Source organism: Aplidium turbinatum, chromosome 2 (assembly GCF_918807975.1).
Source record: "Aplidium turbinatum chromosome 2, kaAplTurb1.1, whole genome shotgun sequence".
NCBI lineage: Eukaryota > Metazoa > Chordata > Ascidiacea > Aplousobranchia > Polyclinidae > Aplidium > Aplidium turbinatum.
Genome location: NC_137473.1, coordinates 51,405,144 through 51,425,210, shown reverse-complemented (window position 1 = coordinate 51,425,210; position 20,067 = coordinate 51,405,144). Strand labels below are relative to the sequence as shown.

Sequence of the window (20,067 nt, the reverse complement as noted above, 5' to 3'; positions counted from 1 at the left end):
GTACTATTTATTGGCTTCAACTTTTCTTGGTTGCACTGAAGTTTAAACGCCCTTGCTACAAGAGTTTAGCCTATTCATTTCAAAAGTTTTTCCTATTTTTAATCACCCGGAATAAAGTTTATATTTGAATAAAACCTCAGGACTTCACTTGAGGATCGCAGCAGCACATGATTTCTTTTCTTTCATTAATATTACTGAACATCAGCCTATCTTGTTTCAACGTAATTTGCCAATGCTTGACATTTGTCACATTAAGAACTGGGAAGCAGCTGACTCGATGACTGATATAGTCTTTCGCTGCTTCCTGTCTGTTGTGGTATTTAGATAGCTATGGTACTATTTTGTTCGTATTGTGTATAATTGTACCGTACTATTGTCGCAACAGACAAAATAAAAGGTTTTTCTCTCTCTCTCTTCCATGCTACAAATGGTGCAAGACTGCATTACTGCAAGACAGTGAAGGGTTTTGAGTTTTTATCTTTTTTCTCTATACGGTATGTTGATGATTTGTCAAAAAGTTGAATACTTCAAAACCTGGTTGCTATATAAGGAATCCATTTTTGAATCACATTATGTTTGCTGATGACCTGTGTTGCTTTTGTTCCAATGTTGTTGGTTTATGTGAATTGGTTGAAATCTGCAAGGAGTTTGCTGAAGATGACATTACTTTTAATTGTAGAAAGTCATTTGGTATGTTGTTCAAACCTAAAAGTTTCGACCTGTCTGCCATGCCTAAAATCTGTATTGGCGAGGAATCGATTCTCTTTATTGAAAACATTAAGTGTTTGGGTGTCCATATCAACTATTCTTTATCAGATACCAATGACACACTAAGTCAAGTCAAGTCTGTCGACCAAATGACCGGGTACCGAAGATATGATTGTGTGAAGTATTGACGAATGAAGAATTCACCTTTGTTACGCTGATTCAATGTCATCAATTGTTGAAGCAACGTAAAAATTGAAAGATTTTCAGCTTGAATGAAAGCTATGGGATACAGTATTTACATTTTCTAGATGCGCGCTAGAACGCGCGGGAAATTATATTCTCACAACAACAATTGCTCATGCTATGCAGTGATGATTTGTATCGCTAGTTTCTGTGTTATTTCTTGGCGGACAAATATGACCGATCTAGATGGTACTTCCCGCAGACATCATATGCTGTGACGGCGGACATGTCCGGCTTTGAATTTCGAGGCCTGTATATTAGGGTGGATCGATTTAGGTGGGTGAAAAAGTTTTTTCCTCATTTTGCTTAGCTTGGGGTTGGAAAACTTGCCATTGGGTGATTAGAACACTCTGTAAAAAGTTTATTTCGATCGAACAAATTTTTGATCTGCCACCAGCCACTTGAAAATTTACTATTTCCTTCTACATTAGGGTGGATCAATTTAGGGGGATGTAAAACTTTTTTCCTTATTTTGCTTAGCTTGGTTAGCCAAAACTTGCCATTGAGTATATAGAACACTGTGCTAAAAGTATATTTCGATCGAACAAATTTTTGATCTGCAACCAGGCCATTACTTATCGACTAAAAATGCAAAAATATTATACATATGTATTTGGATTTGACGTTAGCATAGAGACTTATTGCAATGCAACGGAAATGATAATATGCATCAAACTTCCTCACTTTAGATGAAATAGTCACGTTTCGATTCGAACTTGGGCATTTCTTGTCGTGATTCAATGCGTAACAGAATATTAACGTAAGAGAACAAAAGCTCGATCAAGCCATCGCGAATAGAGAACAGTGCGACGATTCTGCATTCCGCCCTTTAAAGTTTGACGCCAACGAATCCTACGATATGGTTGACTGGCAGGCTCTCAATCTCACCAAGCCTCCTGTAACAAGAAACATGAGGGACAAAAAACTGTGAGACATGATTGCAGCTAAGGACACTCCAGAACTTTTATTCCCTCGATTTCCGTGTCACACACAGGTGGTGGAAAGGTGCTTCAAGTTGGCGACAGAAGCTTCAGCAGCGGTGTGCGGGGTTAATTTGCGAGATGGATTAATACGCTCACGCATTGAATCACGATAAGAAATGCCCAAGTTTGAATCGAAACGTGACTAGTTCATCTAAAGCGAGGAAGTTTGATGCATATTATCATTTCCATGGCATTGTAATGAACCTCTATGCTAATGTCAAATTCAAATACATTTGCATGTATTTTTGCGTTTTTAGTTGGTACGTAACAGCCTGGTTGCAGATCAAAAGTTTGTTCGATTGAAATATAATTTTAGCACAGTGTTCTATATACCCAATGGCAAGTTATGGCTAACCAAGCTAAGCAAAATGAGGAAAAAAGTTTTCCACCCTCTTAAATTGATCCACCCTAATGTAGAAGGAAATAGTAAATTTTCAAGTGGCTGGTGGCAGATCAAGATGTCATCAGATTGCATTCTAATTTTGCACTACTGTTTTTGTTTTCACTCCACCCTACTGTATATATGTGTTGTTTTTTAATTTCTTCTCTGTATTGAAGGTGGCAGATGACTTTATGACTCGTGGTGGTCTTTTGCTTTCTCCTTTTCGTTCTATAGAAACTGTTGGTGACTATTTCTTTACTATTTGTAACTTGGCTGTATTTAAGCCTACTGGATGGAAAATAAATTTGATTGATGGATTTTGAATTTAAACTAACATTGTGTTGCTAGGTCTTAGTAATGACAAAATAAGGCAGTTTTTATTCATAAATTTGACATTACATATGTTTTAAATATAAAGATGACTACAGTGTCATATGATGCCATCAACGACGAAGATTTTGATGTGAAGGTTTGTATCTCATTATTTTCACCAGATGGTACTGTATCATGCAGTACATGTATTAGCTATTGTACCTTACAACATTCAATCTACCTACTTTAAAAGTAGTTTTGTAATTTTAAACTTCTCTGCTCGTGCAGAATTCTTATGGAAAAGCTGAAAAAGAGTGCAGCCTCCTCAGCTTTAGTAGCTCTGACAAGTATCGGATCGAGAGGAGCACTTGATTATGTGCCAACTCAACATTGAGAAAAAAACATGTAGTTTTTCTCTTTTTCCATTTTGTTTTTTATTTGTACAATCCTAATTCATTAACTTAATCTGATGCTAAGCACGCAGGGTTTCAACAGTGGATTTAAGAGCTAGAAAATTATTGCAAGCCCCCAAAAACTAATAAAATATTGCACTATTCTGAAGTAAATACATTGTTTAGGTACTCAACTAGTTAACAATTATATTGATTTATTTCAGTGAATGAGATATGAGGTGAAAGGTGCCTTGTGAAATGTTAGTAAGGTAGGGCAACCTCAGCAAATTTTTATGAGATTGTGCAACAATATACAAACCTTTAATAATAACAAATTCAACAAGTGAATTGTTGAAATTTTTCATGGTGGTAAAAAAGAATTAAAAAGATATTTCAAGTTTAAACCAAACCTTGTAACTCTATTTTCTACAGAATTCCAGTTTTAATGAATTTTATCAAATACAAAGTGTCTATATATATATTTTTATCAAAAATCATAATGGGACCTACAAATTCTCAAAGGTGGCACCAAACAAAGTTAAATTTATTACAATTTACTAGGAGAAAGCCCCTCTGACCCTTACCACACTGTTTTATTTTTTGACCACAAATTCTACATTGTCCACTTTGCCTTATAAATAACTTTGGTGCCCCCAAAATTTTGTTCTAGATCCGCTACTGGCTCAGACTTTTTTAATTTATTTGTAAAATAACTGCATTGCTGAAACAGCTCAAAGGTAAATATTAATTAAACTTGAATCTCAGCACCAATTGAAGCAGACTTTCTAATTAATTCAAACATTTCTAAATAAGCGTCGACATAGGCGTCGATTTTTTCTTAGAAGAGAGGAATTCTGGGTGGGCGAGAGTTTTCAAACAGATTTCATTGAATGTGTATGTTTGCAAATTCGCAATGGTTCAGTCTTCGAAATGAGCATAATTATTTTTACTTCGGCAAAAACGTTGCCGAGGCCAAACGGCAAAATTTGAAATTGCCTCGGCAATTACTGTGAATATTTATTAGGAAAAGATTGTACTAAAACAAGTAAAACGAGAAGCGAAAAATATACTAGAGTAGTCTATTACGAACGCATTGTTTGATTTGTTGTGATGTAATAATACCAAAAGTAGCGATAAAGCGAGCAACAAGATGCGCACGCTGTTACGGTAATTCACGTTAAAAAACTAACGGGGAGGGGAAAGTAAGTTAATTTTGGGTTGATTCAACGTTCGAGTCAGCACAAATCGATATAATTTTTCCGGCGGGTAATATTGCGTAACAACAATGCCCAATAAGAAATTTACGTTTGTTTTACAATAATTCGACATCTAGCAACGTTGAATTATCATAAAATAACGTTAATTGCTCAACCAGGTACAGGTAACATATTAATAGCTCCCTGCGAGAAGATCGCCTCGATATATGTAAGCTTATAAACCAACATAATTTCGGCACAATTGGGACACTGCGAGCAACACAAAGTCTGTTTGATGAACTATAGTCAGAATCGGTATCATTAGATGCTCTATCAGCTGGACGAGATAACGGAAAGCGAGGCGCAACAAGGAGTAGTTGCTTACAATAATTTGACGTCTACTGGAGTTAAATCAATGCAAATAGGGTGACATTTTTTTTTATAAAAGAATCTCCCAGCTGGGCACGTGTCTAAGCGCCGGCGAAGTAGGAAGTAACCCAAATAAAACATCCAGCAATAGTAAGATTGAATCAATCTCTTAGTCTGGTGTAGTCTTAAGAAAATTAGTTTTTTCTTGTAATCTTGTGGTCCTTACAATCACCTCGGCAATTGCCGACGCTAATTTCGAAAAGTGTGGTTAGTCTTTCTCACAAAGACTGCGTTTAGCGTCGCTGCAGCAATTAAGCTTTAATAGGTTGGATGTTTTCTTTCTTGCATCTTGCGATCTTATGAGCGCTGCTAAACTAAACAAACTTCTTTTATGTTTTCCGTTGCGACCTAAAAAGCGCGTGACTCGTGACCTGTTATCTTTAAAGTGGCGCCTTCGGATTAGCCGGATTTTGATTAGCAAAAGCGACTGTTTTAGTACGTCTTTAGTTTGTATCGGTTATTTTATTGTCATGTTCATTATGATGTCTTATTCACATTCCCTTACGCTGACCGGGAACTGAAGTTTCATTGTAACGTAACCAAAGTGGGACCATTCCGAGAAAAAATCAAATTGCCGACGCAAATTCGGAGAAAAAATCGAACGTGGCTTTCTCTCACCATGAATTGCCAGCTGTGGCAGTTGCCGTAGCAACAACAATGCAGTGAGGACCGCATTTTTTCCACGCAGCGTTGTTGCGAAATTGCTTTGTTCTGTCGGATACCTAGCGAGAGACATAGCGTAAAACAAGAAGTTGCGCTGCAGTTGGTTGGATAGTCCAGCGTTTAAGAAAAACGGAAATAATTGTAACGAACACTTCAATAAGTGTCATGAAAACAGGGTGGGCGAAACATATTTTGCCCACCCTCGTTTCACGGCAGGGTGGGCGTCGCCCACCCGGCCCACCCTATTTCGACGCCTATGAGCGTCGATAGGCAGTAATAGATGCACAATCTGCTTTCAAAAAGAAAAAAGTACAAAGCAAGGTCATATGATAGTATATATATGTGATAATCATGGATTCATGGCGTGTATAATTGAGTAATGGCCTTCATTAGCGGTGCCCAAAGTGCAGGCGATATGTGGGAACACTATCTGAAGTTCATCTGAGCTCTAAAATGTACATCTCAAAGCTTACGCTGAATTTCAAGAATGAATGTTAGTTTTAATGCGGCAGCCCAAAACTCACGACAGGTGCAATGCGGCATGTGGCTAAAAAGATTTGAGAAGCTCTGGACTACATTAATTTCACATAGGCTGGAGGCTGAAACATATAATTACTAATATTTGAAAGTAGTGTAAATCTAACAAGCACCTGCGGCTTAGTTTTGTAGTAACGAAATCTATTTGACATGATTCTAAATTATATATACTCTTATCAATACTATTTCAGATTCTCTACAATTGGGATCCTCAATCCGAAGTGAAAAAGTCTTCAGATATAGAAGAATGTAAAAGTTGCATCAAAACAAGCTCACTCTGTGTTCGGTATGTTCGCTCAATACACTTTAACAAAACTTTGTCCCTGTCAGCTGAAAGTCAAGAAAAAACTGCTGATATAATCAGTACATGCTGCTTCTAGTGTTTTATTTCAAATTATTGTTACATTCTTTGGACAAGGATGTGACTTCGATGTGATTGCTGATTGCAACTTGTTGGCAATTCTCAAACATTACTATCTGATATTATTAAAGCAGTTATTCTTAGCTGCTAGTAAAATCTGGTGCTGAACATTGTATTTTGTCCATATCAGATGTTATATATAAACCTATTCAATCTTTTATCAATGACTACCGATTGATAAAACTTTTTGGTCCTTTGTAACGTTTACATATTATTGGTTTGCAAAAGTTTGTGCATTTTTCACTGCTCCTCATTTCGCAGCTTAAATTAGATACAGAATTGCTGGATTAAGTTCAATTTTTGATGATACGTACCCTGTTATTGTACAATACAAGATTGATGAGGTTATGTAATGTTTCTGTCATTTTTGTGTAATTGGGAATTTAGTTAGCCTAGTGATTATGAGATTAACTTGGAATGCGATAACACTAAAAGATCTTAGTGAATGGAATTTATTGGGATCCGACCCTTGTAACCATGAGAAGTGGAGAGCCAATATGTGCAAGCTACCATTCGTGCAACTGGAGTGGGGCTTACAAGTGTAGAAATGCCTCGCAAGACCTGCATGTTAAAAAACAAAACCCGATGATGATGATTATTGAGTGTTTTTTTTTTATTCAAAATCTACTTATTCTTAAGTGCACTATTTTGTAGGTTCTTTCGTTCCCTGATACTTACTGAGGTTGACTCGAGTCACAGCAAAGTCGTATCAGTTGGAGATGGAGTGTTGGTGGCCTGTGAAGCCTTTGATGGTTATTACATTGGCAGAGTCAAGGTGTTTTTCGATACTGGTAACTCTTAATTTAATCGCAACTGTGCAGTAACATGCTGTTTGTTTACAAACATGTTTAAATAAATTTTTAGAAACTTTTCTTACTTTCCCATGGTTTTAATTGTTTAAACATTATATTAGTTAGATTCTAAAATGTCTTTGAACATGTCGTTCGATTTAGTCCCATCAGCCATCATGTGTATTCTTTTTTATTCTTGATGTATTATAGATGTAAGTAAATGTACAGGTTTTATTAAATCTCAAGTTAAAATTGTTATTAAACATTACAAAGTCGATAAAGTGGAACATATGTTACAGGTACAGATGTGATGACTAGTAACAAATTTGCTATTGTCACTTGGTTTTTCAAGCAAAATGAAATTGCACGAAGCATGTTGCCCGGCAACTCCTTGCACAATGAGGTTAGGAGAATTCAATTTTTGCTACAAAATGATGTCATTATTGCTTTTTAAAATAATTTTGAAAGTCAATTTCAAAGCTTCGGTTGTTATTTTTTCACAGGTGTTTTTATGCACAGCAAAGGCTGGAAATGAAATCGATGCAGAAACAATAGTAGATACCTGTTCTATTAGTTATTTACCTGAATATGGAAAATCGAATGATACAGCTACACGCGATCATGAAGGTAAAAATAACATTAATAATTTTGTAAATTTTTGAATCTTTATTCTTGGTTTTCTCAGTCTGAGGATGGAGATTCAAACCAACAGCCGTTGTTGTTTTTTTAATGTCAGTAGCTAAACCCTTTTTATTTACTGAAGTAGTATGCCTGCCTGTGTGTACGAATGTGTTAGATTCATTGTTACGGGGTTTGTGGATGACTAGATTACCGCTTATGGTCTTTCGCTACCGTACCATCCTGATTGCACGATATTCCAACCAACAGAGCCTGTAACTTACAATGCATTGCTTTTGCTTTTCATGTACTCTGTTTATTTGTTTATATGTGGCGCTATTGAAACAAGATAACGTGACTTGTAAAGCAAAAATGAAGCAAGGCGCCGTCAAATATGTTTTTTTTTAAATGTTGAGATTTGTATTAGAAGTTTAAGAAAATGAGAACTTACGTCATTTATTGCACGATTTGCATTAAACTACTCTGGAGAATCAAATCATCAATAACAGTTTCAAGTGGTTATAAAAAACAACAATCACTTTTCATTTCTGTTTTTATTTTATTTTTCAGAAAACGGGCAAGAACAGTATTTTTATCGAAAAAGTTTTAACGGTCGCTATTTCATGGAACTTTCTTCCGCCAGTGACGAGAAAGTTAACTCTCAACCAGCAGAGCAAAAGCCCAAAACCGAAGTGTCTCAAAGATCTATTGCATCAACGTTGTCAACAACCAAAAAAAAAATTCCAGTTTCCAGTTAGTCTTTAACTCAGTGATGTCCAGGCAGGAAAATCCATCATTTACACTTCTGCAGACGTTGAATCAATGTAAAAATGACGAATTTTTCTGTGTGGGGTAGAGTAGATCCAGATTGTTTATTTTCTGTTGTTTACCTACTAATAAAATGGGCAATGCAGAAATAGGCACGTCGTCGCCTCATGTAGGGATAAAATCATTTATGGTGTGTGTTGTAAAACGACACTATGTCATGTCTTGGGCTTGTCCAATTTAATTTGCTTTGTTTTTCTCATTAAATCTTGGAATCTTAGCTAAGTTGGTTCATTTTGGTCCAGTGTATGTAATAGCTACCGTTACAGACGTACTATTTGTATTTGTACTGTGCAAACAAGTCCGTGATGATGGTAATTTAATCTGCTGCACAGCTTGGTCACCCCAGACAGCAATTTTACATTAAAAAACGATTAATTTGCTGTCTGGGACACAACATGTACTTAGCAACAATACAAGGACACCATGTTTCATTCTAGACAAATCCACTAAGCACACTGACTGCATCACCAAGGCCATTATAACCTCCCCTGTTGCCGCATCAAGTGTTCGGAGGTACGATGCCAGCGCTGTTGCCCGCGATATATTGGATTCTGGGAGTGATAACTCAGGTGACATTTTGGACAACTGTAGTTTTTATGCACATTGTGCCTCAGACGTCATGGTGTTTTCAAGAAATTTCCTTTACTACTTTCATAAACATCGTTGTTTAAGGCTACGGGATCTCGTGTAGCAATCAAGTTGCTCAAAATTTTCGTTTTTATGCTTTGCTTTATTTTACACTGCATAAGTAGCAAACACGATTATACAGTTGTTGAATAGCATCTGTTTATGTATGGATAACATTCTAAATTTGTTGAAACTTTTTGACCAGACGCTAAATTATTATTTTGACAAAGGAACTATTTCGTTTTGTAGATTCGAGTGATTCTATTTTGCAAAACAAAGTTTTACGAAAAAAGAAAATTCATGGAGCAACCGATCGAGCATCTAAGGTGATTCATTCTCACTTTACCCATATTTGCGTTAGATGTGCCATTGTGCCTAGCCTGGCAAGCATCTTTCTCTAGTAATGCCATTCAAGTTCTCTGCTTTGGCGAATTGTCAAAATAGAACACTCTTCATAACTTTTTCATGGATTGATGATGATATACATCAAAGTAGTGATGGGACGCCCTTGGTTTTCTTGTAGTTGTTTTTCCAGCTTATTCTTTCCACTTCTCAAACATAACACTAGTTCCTGTTTTTAAATAAAAATTTTCAAAAGCCATACCTTTTTAATTAGCTTACCGAAACTCTACTTTGTTTGATTTCAATCCTGGAAGAAGTCTTTCTCATGAGAAGTTAAATTAATACCAAAGTTTTTATGACGTCACTTCGAATACAAAGAATTTTCAGTGTCATTGTTTAGATTTCCACCACCTCTAAAGTGATGGTATCTTCGACGACTGAGAAAGCTGATGTTGGTAAAACAAAAGCTCTTCGGACTGACAACAATACTCTCAACATAAATCTTGAAACAACCAAGTCTCAGTCTACCACACCAAAGGCACAATTTGATAAGAAGAGCAGCTGTGAGAAAGAAAACAACATCACAGACACAGTCCGTTCATCCCTCCGTTTGTCCATCAAGAAAGGTAGATTTGCGTCTCTAACTGTTCTGTTAGAAATTAGCAAAATAATTAGACTTTGAAGCTGTGTTGAGTATCTTTCTCTGATATGAAGTATGTGCATCTTCAGCAAACAGGCCTTGATTGATTGGGGTATTTTTAATACTCGAAAACTTTCACCACATCAAAGATAGTTTTCTTATAAGTTCCGATACCTTGCATGTGTATTTTTGTCACATTATTTTGAACACGTGTTTTACCAGTTGGGAATAGCCGACACTCGAAATCAACCAAGCATACTCGTAATAAATCGTCACTGCCACCTAGCGTTGAAAAGGAGCTTCATCAAGTCTTGGAAGCAGAAATAGACAAATTGAAAGACAGTGTCCGTCGCTCTCTTCGGTTATCACATCGAAAAAAAGGTAACAGATCTTTAAGTCTACAACTTATTATTGCACTATCATTCTTTGTTTTTTTGTTTAAATTAGATTTTTATCAGAGTTTGTTTAGATTAGAATGGATGGAAAGTATTTTAACTGTAAATCATATGTTAATACAATGTAGGTCAGTAGGGGAAGCGGTATTGTAGTCCTATATATGCATCGCACACTGCGCAAATATATGTTAGTTTCGTCTAATAACTGACAGGGAAGTAAGTTTATGTTGTATTTTTGTTTGCCATAATGTAACCAGTTTTCTTGTGCCGTTAAACTGCAACAGTAGAAAGTATATGGGAAAAGTACCTTTCGATAGTGAATATGCATTGTACATTATTTTGCAGTCATAAAATCGTCGAAATCCCCCATCCGATTGTTGCGTCATAAATCACCACTGTCATCTAGCGACGAAAGTACAGACGATGAATCGGATTTTGACGACGACATCAAAGACAGGGATGTTGCTTATGGTAAAATAATGGATCAAGAAAGCAGTGATAGCGATTTTGAAGTCAGACCAACGAAGAAAGCGGTTCAACCTACCCCTAGTACGTCATCATTGCATTTGTAAGCCACTGCAGCAACATGACAATGCATGTTGCTTTGGAACTAAACTAGAAAACTTGTCATTTGGCACTTTCATATAAAAAGATGAAAAAATTACTGTGTAAAAGTGGCTGTTGCAATGGCTGAGTGCATTGCTGTTGCAATTTTTTGTTTAGGCGAAAGTACTTTTTGTGATGAAGGTATTGAGCTCGTTTGCTCTCTCTGAAGTTGCCTTTCAGTAGTTCAGTTCTATAACTCGCATCCGGATGTGGCGGTATGAGTTAACATTTTACACTGAAGCGGTTGGAAGAAAACCGTTGGAGAAACGATTAGTTTTGCAGTTTGGAAACTTCTTTTGCAATAGAAAGTCTAATATTGGCTTAGTAAAAATAGAAGCTTAAAACGTGGAAATAACTAATAGAATTGTCATTTTCTTTTTTTGTTCAGAAAGAAAAAGTAAAATTGCGTTTTCAAAAAAGGCAACTTCTGCTTCTCGTGCCCCTAGGAAAAGAAATGGGGATGTCCAAGTTCCTGTTAAAACAAAGGTAAGAGAATATGTTCTAACAACAGAAGATGTGTAGCCTATGTTTATGGTTCGTCTTTTATTTTGAAATAGCCTGTAGTCATGGGCCCGATACACCGGCGTGTGATATGCACACGCCATTTTCTCTCACTTTCTCTGCGCTCCCGTCCGTTTGCATGCTCAGTTGTAACGTGTTCTTACGAACTCTTTCTGTTTGCTGGGAAAAGTTGTTCACCTATGGATTGGTGACGTAGCATTCAATGGAGGGCTAATATCTTGAATATTAAGAGAAGATCTTTATTCATAGCTCGAAAATGGAGTTCCTTTTGTGTGATTCTTTTTAGGTGCTTGTCGTGAGTGTCACAATCAATGTGCAAGGCCTCGCGATGGACTGCTTTGTGTCTTCAACGAGCGTGTTGTTTTGATTGTAAAATTCTTATGCTATAGGTTATCATCGGTTATTGACCTGAAGTAACCTTTGATTGCAGGTCTCTATTATGTAATGTGTGTCCAGAGCATTCGGGACATTCATTCAGAACAAATCTGGATTGTTTTGTTGTTTTTCACAATTGCCGAGTGACGTTTGTCATGACGTCATAAGGATGTTTACCAGTAGATCTGTGATTGCGAAATCTTTATTATGTAACGTGTTTTCTAGAACCTTCTACTCTTACGTGAATATCTAGAAGCTTCTTTAAACCTGCTATAAATAGTGGTGTAATTTGCGTAAACATTATTATGATGGGAGTTGTATTATGATGAGTTGGTTATTGTGATGAGTTGGTGATGAGAGATCATTGTTGTAGTAGTAGCAGTTGTTCATAGACGCAAAGATTATTGTTGATCGAGAGTTGAAGTATTGAATACGAGTACTGTAAAGCAAAGTTGATGCTAATATAATTTCTGATTGAAATTAGAATCGTATGAGAAGCTGTGAGTGGATCACATTAAACTCGATCAAAAGCCGAAAGCGTTGGAATCTATTGCTGTTTACTGTTACTTTGATTGATTGCTGGAAGTGGTGAACCATTCGTTGGAGTCCTTCAAGCGTTTTCATATATATATATCATTTCACTAGTAGAACTATCCGTGAATTTAATTGACTGCTTTTCGGTTTAACCCATTAAACTACGTCATTGAACCTTTCCAAGTCTTTTCCCTGGTAAGAGATAGAAAGAAATCGTGACAGTGAGAATAAAGTAAACCTAAGTGTGGTGAGATATTTATCTTTTTTAATGCCCTGAAACGAACTCGTCTATGTTTTAAATCTTTTTCGTTTATCTGAAATTACTCTATGTTGATTAGCCAAAATTTACTTTCTGTTTTCTTCTTTCCTTCTGTTTATAAATAGTCCACGGCAAGCTTCTGAAGAGAGTCAGACAAAAATAGCTGCAGCTTCGAGCTATGAAAAAACCTTTCGCAATATTCAAGTTCTAACACAAATTAACTTTTCGACTAATATCTTGCGCAGAACCGAAAAGCCTTCATTCCAGAGAGGGGCGCGCCTGCCAAATGTCGGTCCAACGATTTCGAAAGAGCTTGTGGGAATCTCCATGTTTCTGCTGTTCCTGATTCCCTTCCTTGCCGGGAAGACCAATTCCAATCCATCTACTCCTTCATCGAGCGGAGGTTGTCATCGGCATCCGGGGGGTAGGTAGTTTCTTTACTGCGTCACTTCCGACCAACCGAATGATTACTTATGGGACGACAAGGAGATTGTCATTTTTGCCAGGAATTTTTTCTCCAGAAATAATTTCCCAAAATCACAAGTCCCATAATTTCCAAAGCCTTCTGTTGCTGAAATAAGCTGTCGGGCCACGTTTCGTTTGAATTGTTTGCATGTTTTGATGTGACGTTAATGTAGATATATTGTTCTTTTCCCTTAAAATGTTGTTAAAAGTTATCGTTATGAAGTTGTTAAAAATGAAGATTTTGCAATACGTGATCCGCTTTTGTAGAAAAGCTGTACGTGCAGTTCTTATCTGAGAATCATGTTGGTAAACGCGGTATGTATTGCAGTTGCCTGTACGTTAGCGGTGTTCCTGGGACAGGCAAAACAGCCACAGTCATGGAGGTTTTGTCTTCCCTGAGGCAATCTGTGGAGGAAGGTCTCATCGAAGATTTCGATTACGTTGAAATCAATGGAATGAAACTCACAGGGCCACATCAGGCCTATGTCAGTATACTGCAGGTTGGCTATTTATGTAGAATCTTTTCAGCACACATTTTATCTTTCTTGAGTGATTTTACGTTTCTTCAAACACCTCTTATTTGTCGGTCGATTTTAACTAAAAGTTGTTTTTCATTTCGGTAATGTATTATTTTTCTTCGTAAGTCCAAAGATAGTTAAACTATGCGCAATCTCTTTCAGCAACTGAAAGCCACCAAAGCCACTTCGGAACATGCTGCACAGATACTGACGAAACATTTCAGCACAAAATGTCGAAGAAGCACCGTGCTGGTTGTGGACGAACTCGACTTGCTATGGACCAGAAAGCAGGCGAGTTACCACTCAAACATTGAAATAGTTGTTTTTGGGAAGGATTTGGTACTTTCGCTTGATTTTAAGTCTGACTTCGCCTTTTTCAGCACTGGAATTTTTTTTGCATGAGTTGTGTGCTTTTTGATATCAAGCAATTCAAGACCTGAGTTGTAGAACTACCTGAGTCACATTTTTGTGGAAATTGCGTTATCACCAAAAGTGTGTTGTTTACTGTCAATGGCTGTCTCCGTGCAAAATTTGATTTAAACAACGACATAATTTCGCTATAAGACACGCTAGTGTTTGTGTGGAAATAAAAGATTTAACAACATTGAAACAACTTTAACTTCCTTTATCGTGATATTTTGGACTTAACTACTGTAGTTCTTTAACTCAGGTCTTCGATTTGTCTTCAGACGCCCTGTGTGGAATGCGTTACAGTTCTTTGTCCCCCCACTGTGTTCAGCAGAATCGCTTTGTGATTGAATTTGAGGGACTGCCTTTCAGTTTGACAAAATAATTTGGTTTTGTACTTATTATTTTTATTTCAGGATGTCATGTACCATTTGTTTGACTGGCCGTCTTACCGTCACGCTCGATTGATTGTGATTGCCATTGCCAACACAATGGACTTACCAGAGCGTATCATGATGAATCGCGTTTCGAGCAGACTTGGTTTAACAAGGCTTTCCTTCTCGCCGTATAATTACAAACAGGTTGATTTTAATCATGTTTTTATTTGCGCCCATTGCGATAACATACAGTACACTGCGATCACAGATGCGATACAACAGACGACAGGAAGCAGCGAAGTGACATATAGTCTTCGAGTCAGCTGCTCCCCTTATTTTGGCTTGCCATTAAGTGTCTTTGCCGAGACACAGCCGCGTGCTCTGGAGCGGTGTCGAACCCACGTCCTTTCGAACGTCGCGCAGACGTTCTCACTACTCGGCTACGCAGCCGATTGTTCATTCAGCAAAGCAAATTATGTCAAAGCAACACATTTTTAAATGGATTTAGTCAATCTTCCAAAATTAGTGCGAAAGCTGTTTGTTGAATGCTTTTGAAAGAATTATTGTTGTCAGAGTATGTCAAAATATCTTTAAAAATGTAGAGCAAATTGACTGCATATAACATCTCGCTATATTTCGCTTTTCACCATGGCCAACTCATAGTGAGGCGGCTGTCAATTGAATTTTTGTCGTATCCAGGCTGACGTCCAGTAGTTGAAGTTTTATATCATGTGCACGGGAAGAGAAGTTAATCTTCGTGTCCACCTTCAGGCATGCCTTTAAATGTCTAGCCCAAAGACACAAGCACATGCTCATGAGCGGTGTCGAACCGGCGCCATCTCGAGTGCCGTACTTTGGTTCTCACCATTCGGCTGTGTAGCTGATAATTTTTTAATAAACAAGAATTTCCTTTTATCGCTCAGCTCCAGGAGATTGTCAGTTCACGTTTGCGGGGCATCCCTGTATTCGAGCCTGACGCGGTCCAGCTGGTGGCGAGGAAAGTCGCGGCCATATCAGGCGATGCTAGACGTTGCCTGGACGTTTGCAGAAGGGCCGTTGAGATTGCCGATAAAGAAAGACGGTGAGGAATCTGTTTTAAAAGTATCGGAGTGTCCACTGCCCAGGGTACACAGGTTGCTATTTTCTTCGTTTCCACGTCATCTGGCGAAATAGACGATGTGAAATTAATGGAGTAGATGTTAACATTATCGTGGCTACTGTTATGATGTATTTGACAGGCTATTGCTTGCTTTACGGCTAAGATATATGAGACATGTTGTTAATGCTCTGAAACAATTGAATACGTGAATTCAAGAAGGCCCAATTTCCACAAAGTTGTTTTCGAGATATATGCGTTTTAAACATTTCGGTCATTTATTTTTGTGGTGGTACTTCGATATTGATTAGCCTATTATGCTGAGAAGAAGTATTATGCCTGAAACTGTCACTCGGTGATGATTCTGCGGAGAAACTATGGAGAAGTTAATCCCCCAAAATACGGCCCTTTTGCAACCCCACGGGAATGCATGTGTTGCAAACTTTTTTTCAACTGGTTTTATTAATGAGAAAATAGGCACAGAGCACAAAAAGATTGACTAAAATACACAGAACAAGGCAAAACTATAATGCAGCAATGTCCAAGGCGTTTCAAAATCAAATATTTGCTCCTCATAGTCAGAGTCTTCTTCGCTTCCACCATGGAGCACGCGTGTATTCAAGGCTGTCATATGCTATCATGCTTCTTCAAGATATCGTGCCAGTGATTGAACGTGTTATGTATTTTGGTTATACGCCTCGGCCTGATTTGTTCAACTTGCAGATTTTTGTTCACAAGTGAGTTTTTTAAGGAACGCAAATATTATAGGAGAAAAACATTTTCACATGGTTGAAAACAAAGGATATTCATCACGGGTCCCTACAAACTGACAGCCCAATTGGTAGAGTTGGGCCCTTCTTGAAATCAATGGAAACATTGAGGGGGTATTTTTCATGTTTTGACTTAAAACTTTTTGGCAGAATTTCAGATATGACTAAGAAGACACCGAAAGGAATCGGAAAAACACAAAAAGTGCAATTTGAAAAAAAGTGGAATTGAGCCCTTTTTGAATTTACGTAATCAATTGGATCAAGCTGTGGTTAAAGATTTTGATGAAGTGGACAGGAATTCAAGGAAGTCAATCTTCGTGTTCACCTTTAGGCTTGTAATTAGTGCCCATACAAAGCTGCATGCTCTTGAGTGGTGTCGAACCGGCGAGCGTCTTACCAGGGTTTCATCACTCCAGCCAGGCAGCCGTACACTTGAAACGAGTCTGATATGTCATCAAGATTTGTTACAGTTAAGTTCTATATTCCAGAGAGACCAAGCTGGATCGAGCCACCATTGACCACGTCCATCTGGCCCTGCAGGAGATGTTTTCATCGCCAATGATTATGATGATCAGGTGAGTACAATTGTGTTGGTTTTGACAATGAATAACGAGCTCTAGTTGCTTGTTCATCGTGCCCCTGGTGGGCTACTCGCTTCATTGTCGCGTATCCAAAATCGCAACAGAGTTTGGCAAAAACTTTGAAATTCCTGATATTTTTTTTCCTAATAGCATTGAACTGAACAGTGAACATCCCATAAAAAAAATAAAGAGCCCAACATGCTGAAACTAATCTCGTGTGCAGCAAACATTTCGAAAACTAAACTGTTTTCATCATCAGCACTGAAGATGAAAACATTTCCCAACGTTGACTGAACATAAGTTTAGTTTGAACATTTCGAGCTCTTGATATTTGCTCGATCACATTGACCGGACCTTCCAACCATTTGCACCGAAATATCAAACATGTCTATCGTTTTCATGCTGAGTGCGATTGATGGTCGTATGATGGTTTTGTGGTTTGACGGTCATTGTGAGCACACAGCTGTGTCTTGGAAACATGCAACAACATGGACACAGAGATTAGCTTTTCCGCTTTCCCTCCACAGAAATTAAACCTTTATGCTAGACCACCATAACCATTTTGAATGTGGCCAGGTATTGTCTCGTTCACAGCCAAACGTTAGTCATTGAACCAGAGCCAATGTGACGTATCAAGCCATGGCTAGACCAAGCATTTACTCTTGGTTCAGTCATACATTCGAAACAACTTTTCATAACCACCCAGGCAATAGGATAGCATCTCTAAACTCTTTCATCTTTCTGTGCGTTTTTATTGTTTTACCATCCCTGATGTGCTGTGGTTTTCAGATTAAATTAAGTGAATGGAAATGCAAGGCAGCCCATCTTTAATTGGCTTGTCAGAGATGTAGCCACGCTCTTAACTGGTATCGAACCGATATCACCATTCCGTTACCTGACCTACAATGTTGCCTTACACAAAGACTTTTGTTTCAGCAATTCTTCAGTTCACGAAAAGCTAATTTTACGCGCCATCGTGGCGGAATTTCGCCGATCTGGTTTGGAAGAAGCGACAGTGGGCCAGGTCATAGAGCATCATACCGTGTTGGCTAAAATTGAAGGACTACCACCCATCACTGTGACATCACTTCTACAGGTATGGCTGCGAATAGGGTGAAATGTTTGGTGAATGAATAGTTTCTTCGTTCTGGGCTTGCTCGAACAACATATCAGGGGGCGACTAACTGAATATAGTGCTGCTCATATACATAACTAAACTGTCAGACTGCATTTGTTATCGTGACCACATAAGGTGTTGCGACGTGCCATATTTTAAACTGATTGCTTTGGTATCATGCAGGTTATAACATCCGCGTTTTGTCGCTGCTACTTTTTCTAGACCTTGCTATGTTTGGCATATATTGTTTGTCGGTGTGATGGTCAGAAATAAAAAAACAAACTGAAACCACCTTTTGCTGACTTGTATTTCTGATGCAGGTGTGCAACCACTTATCTTCCTCCCACATTGTTCTGCTCGAGATGGGAAGACACGACATCTACGCCAGGATCCGGCTCAACGTCAGTATTGATGACGTACTGTTTGCTCTCAACGCCAATTAAATGTTACTTGACGAAATATACACAACACTTTTTCTCCGATGTTTTATTTCTGCACATTGTAAATTCGTCACGATCGAATGAACGAAATGTTTAGCGGCCCTGGTGGCAAGTCTGAGACTTGCCAAGCAGGAAGCAAAGCTGTGGAAATGAAACGACCATGCAAGGTCGAAAACTTCAACACAGATGCAACAGCAGAAAGCAGAGAAGATAATAAATAGGACACCGGCCTGTAGTGGCCAGGGCGAAGGCTTGTGGGTTTTCCTTATCGACAAAAAATTTAAATCGATTTAACAGTGCTGAGATAGTTGGTGAGCACAGTTGAGAAACAAATCGAAATTCGAGTTGGCAAAAGGATTCTGATGGTACATACGCGATAAGGCTTGAAGCATTTCTTCGAGCTGGCCGTTTCGAATCAAATGGGAGTTTATCCTGGGTTGCCAATAACCAGTCAAATCGTTGCCCGAGCAACGACAGGTTGATGACGCAATATCGCTGTCAATGAGTTCATCCGATCGTTGCTTGTGGCAACGAGCATTATGACGTAGGGATTCAAAAGCTAAACAATTAATAACAATACGAAAAGCCAATCGACATGACAAGCAATGCCTGCGGTTATCCGACATCGGTTTTCAAAACCGACTGGGGCAACAAAACATCAAGATGGTGGCTGCATCAGCGAAACAAACTCACTTGACAGATAGCTGCAGATTTTCAACTTTCCCGGAAGCCATGATGAACGCTTGAAACAACGGTGGAGAACGAAAGTAAAATATGCGTAAAAAACAAGTAGTTTTTTTTTGTAAACGTTTTTCATTTCAAAAATGAAAAATTACTATGCCAACTGCAAATCAGAAAACGGATGGTTATTGCGAGGACATAGTTGAACGCAGAGAACCAAATTTCCAGCAACGAAAAAACAGTTATATACTTTCGTCGCATTGCGCTCGGTGTCAAGAAAAGGCCTCCACAGACTGACGACCTACAATAGCTGATTCACACAATGCCACAAATACGTACCGTTTTGGAAACAATATTGCCACATTTTCCAACGGTGTTTGTTGAGGTTTAAAGATTCCTAAATCACGTTTCGTTGCATTGTTGTGAGCCCTTTGGTTGATCATCAATTCATTGTTCTCTATCCAGCAAACGAAATTAATTCTCTTTTTTGGCCCGACTAATTGTGTTTGCTGGTGCTAGGCGGAGGATCGTGTCGCAAATTACGAATCCTCAACGTCAGAACTAAACATTCAATTTTGCCCGACAGCAAAGCAACCGTTTTTACATTGGTTCAACGTCAACAGACGTTAAATCAATGTAAAAAAGGATTGGTTTGTTGTCGGGTTGCGACTGAGGTCCCCGCGCGAAATTAAATTACTACAAAAATAATAAAACAAAAATAACGTAACAAAATAAAAGGTTTCGCTGTTTTTATAAGATATTTTTTAAGAGGAAAATAAACGAAACGGCTAAAATATCCGTCACGGTTGGG

General features: G+C 38.1%; 1 protein-coding gene across 3 annotated transcripts; it reads left to right on the top strand.

Moving 5' to 3' along the window:
* Positions 1–2,673: 2,673 nt before the first annotated feature.
* Positions 2,674–18,669, top strand: LOC145765244 (uncharacterized). 3 transcript variants are annotated; one of them, XM_082577033.1, is made up of 20 exons: positions 2,686–2,785; positions 6,037–6,131; positions 6,921–7,057; positions 7,357–7,460; positions 7,561–7,684; positions 8,246–8,428; positions 8,941–9,072; positions 9,380–9,456; positions 9,873–10,098; positions 10,335–10,493; positions 10,853–11,056; positions 11,502–11,599; positions 13,049–13,227; positions 13,597–13,768; positions 13,949–14,077; positions 14,611–14,775; positions 15,495–15,652; positions 16,926–17,012; positions 17,955–18,114; positions 18,456–18,669. In XM_082577033.1, the coding sequence occupies exons 1-20, from the start codon at positions 2,735–2,737 to the stop codon at positions 18,576–18,578; spliced, it is 2,763 nt and encodes a 920-aa protein (XP_082433159.1). In that variant the 5' UTR covers positions 2,686–2,734; the 3' UTR covers positions 18,579–18,669. The 3 variants fall into 3 exon arrangements, with proteins under 3 accessions (XP_082433160.1, XP_082433159.1, XP_082433161.1); XM_082577034.1 differs by lacking the exons at positions 16,926–17,012; positions 17,955–18,114; positions 18,456–18,669 and adding an exon at positions 16,588–16,918 and having other exon boundaries at positions 2,674–2,785; XM_082577035.1 differs by lacking the exons at positions 2,686–2,785; positions 6,037–6,131 and having other exon boundaries at positions 6,977–7,041.
* Positions 18,670–20,067: the final 1,398 nt, after the last annotated feature.

Coding starts and splice junctions, on each gene's coding strand:
- LOC145765244 (XM_082577033.1), top strand. CDS start 2,735: ATGACTACAGTGTCATATGATGCCATCAACGACGAAGATTTTGATGTG. Junction 14,078..14,610: donor TGCTATGGACCAGAAAGCAG/GCGAGTTACCAC, acceptor TTTTTATTTCAG/GATGTCATGTACCATTTGTT. Junction 15,653..16,925: donor ATTGCCGATAAAGAAAGACG/GTGAGGAATCTG, acceptor TCTATATTCCAG/AGAGACCAAGCTGGATCGAG.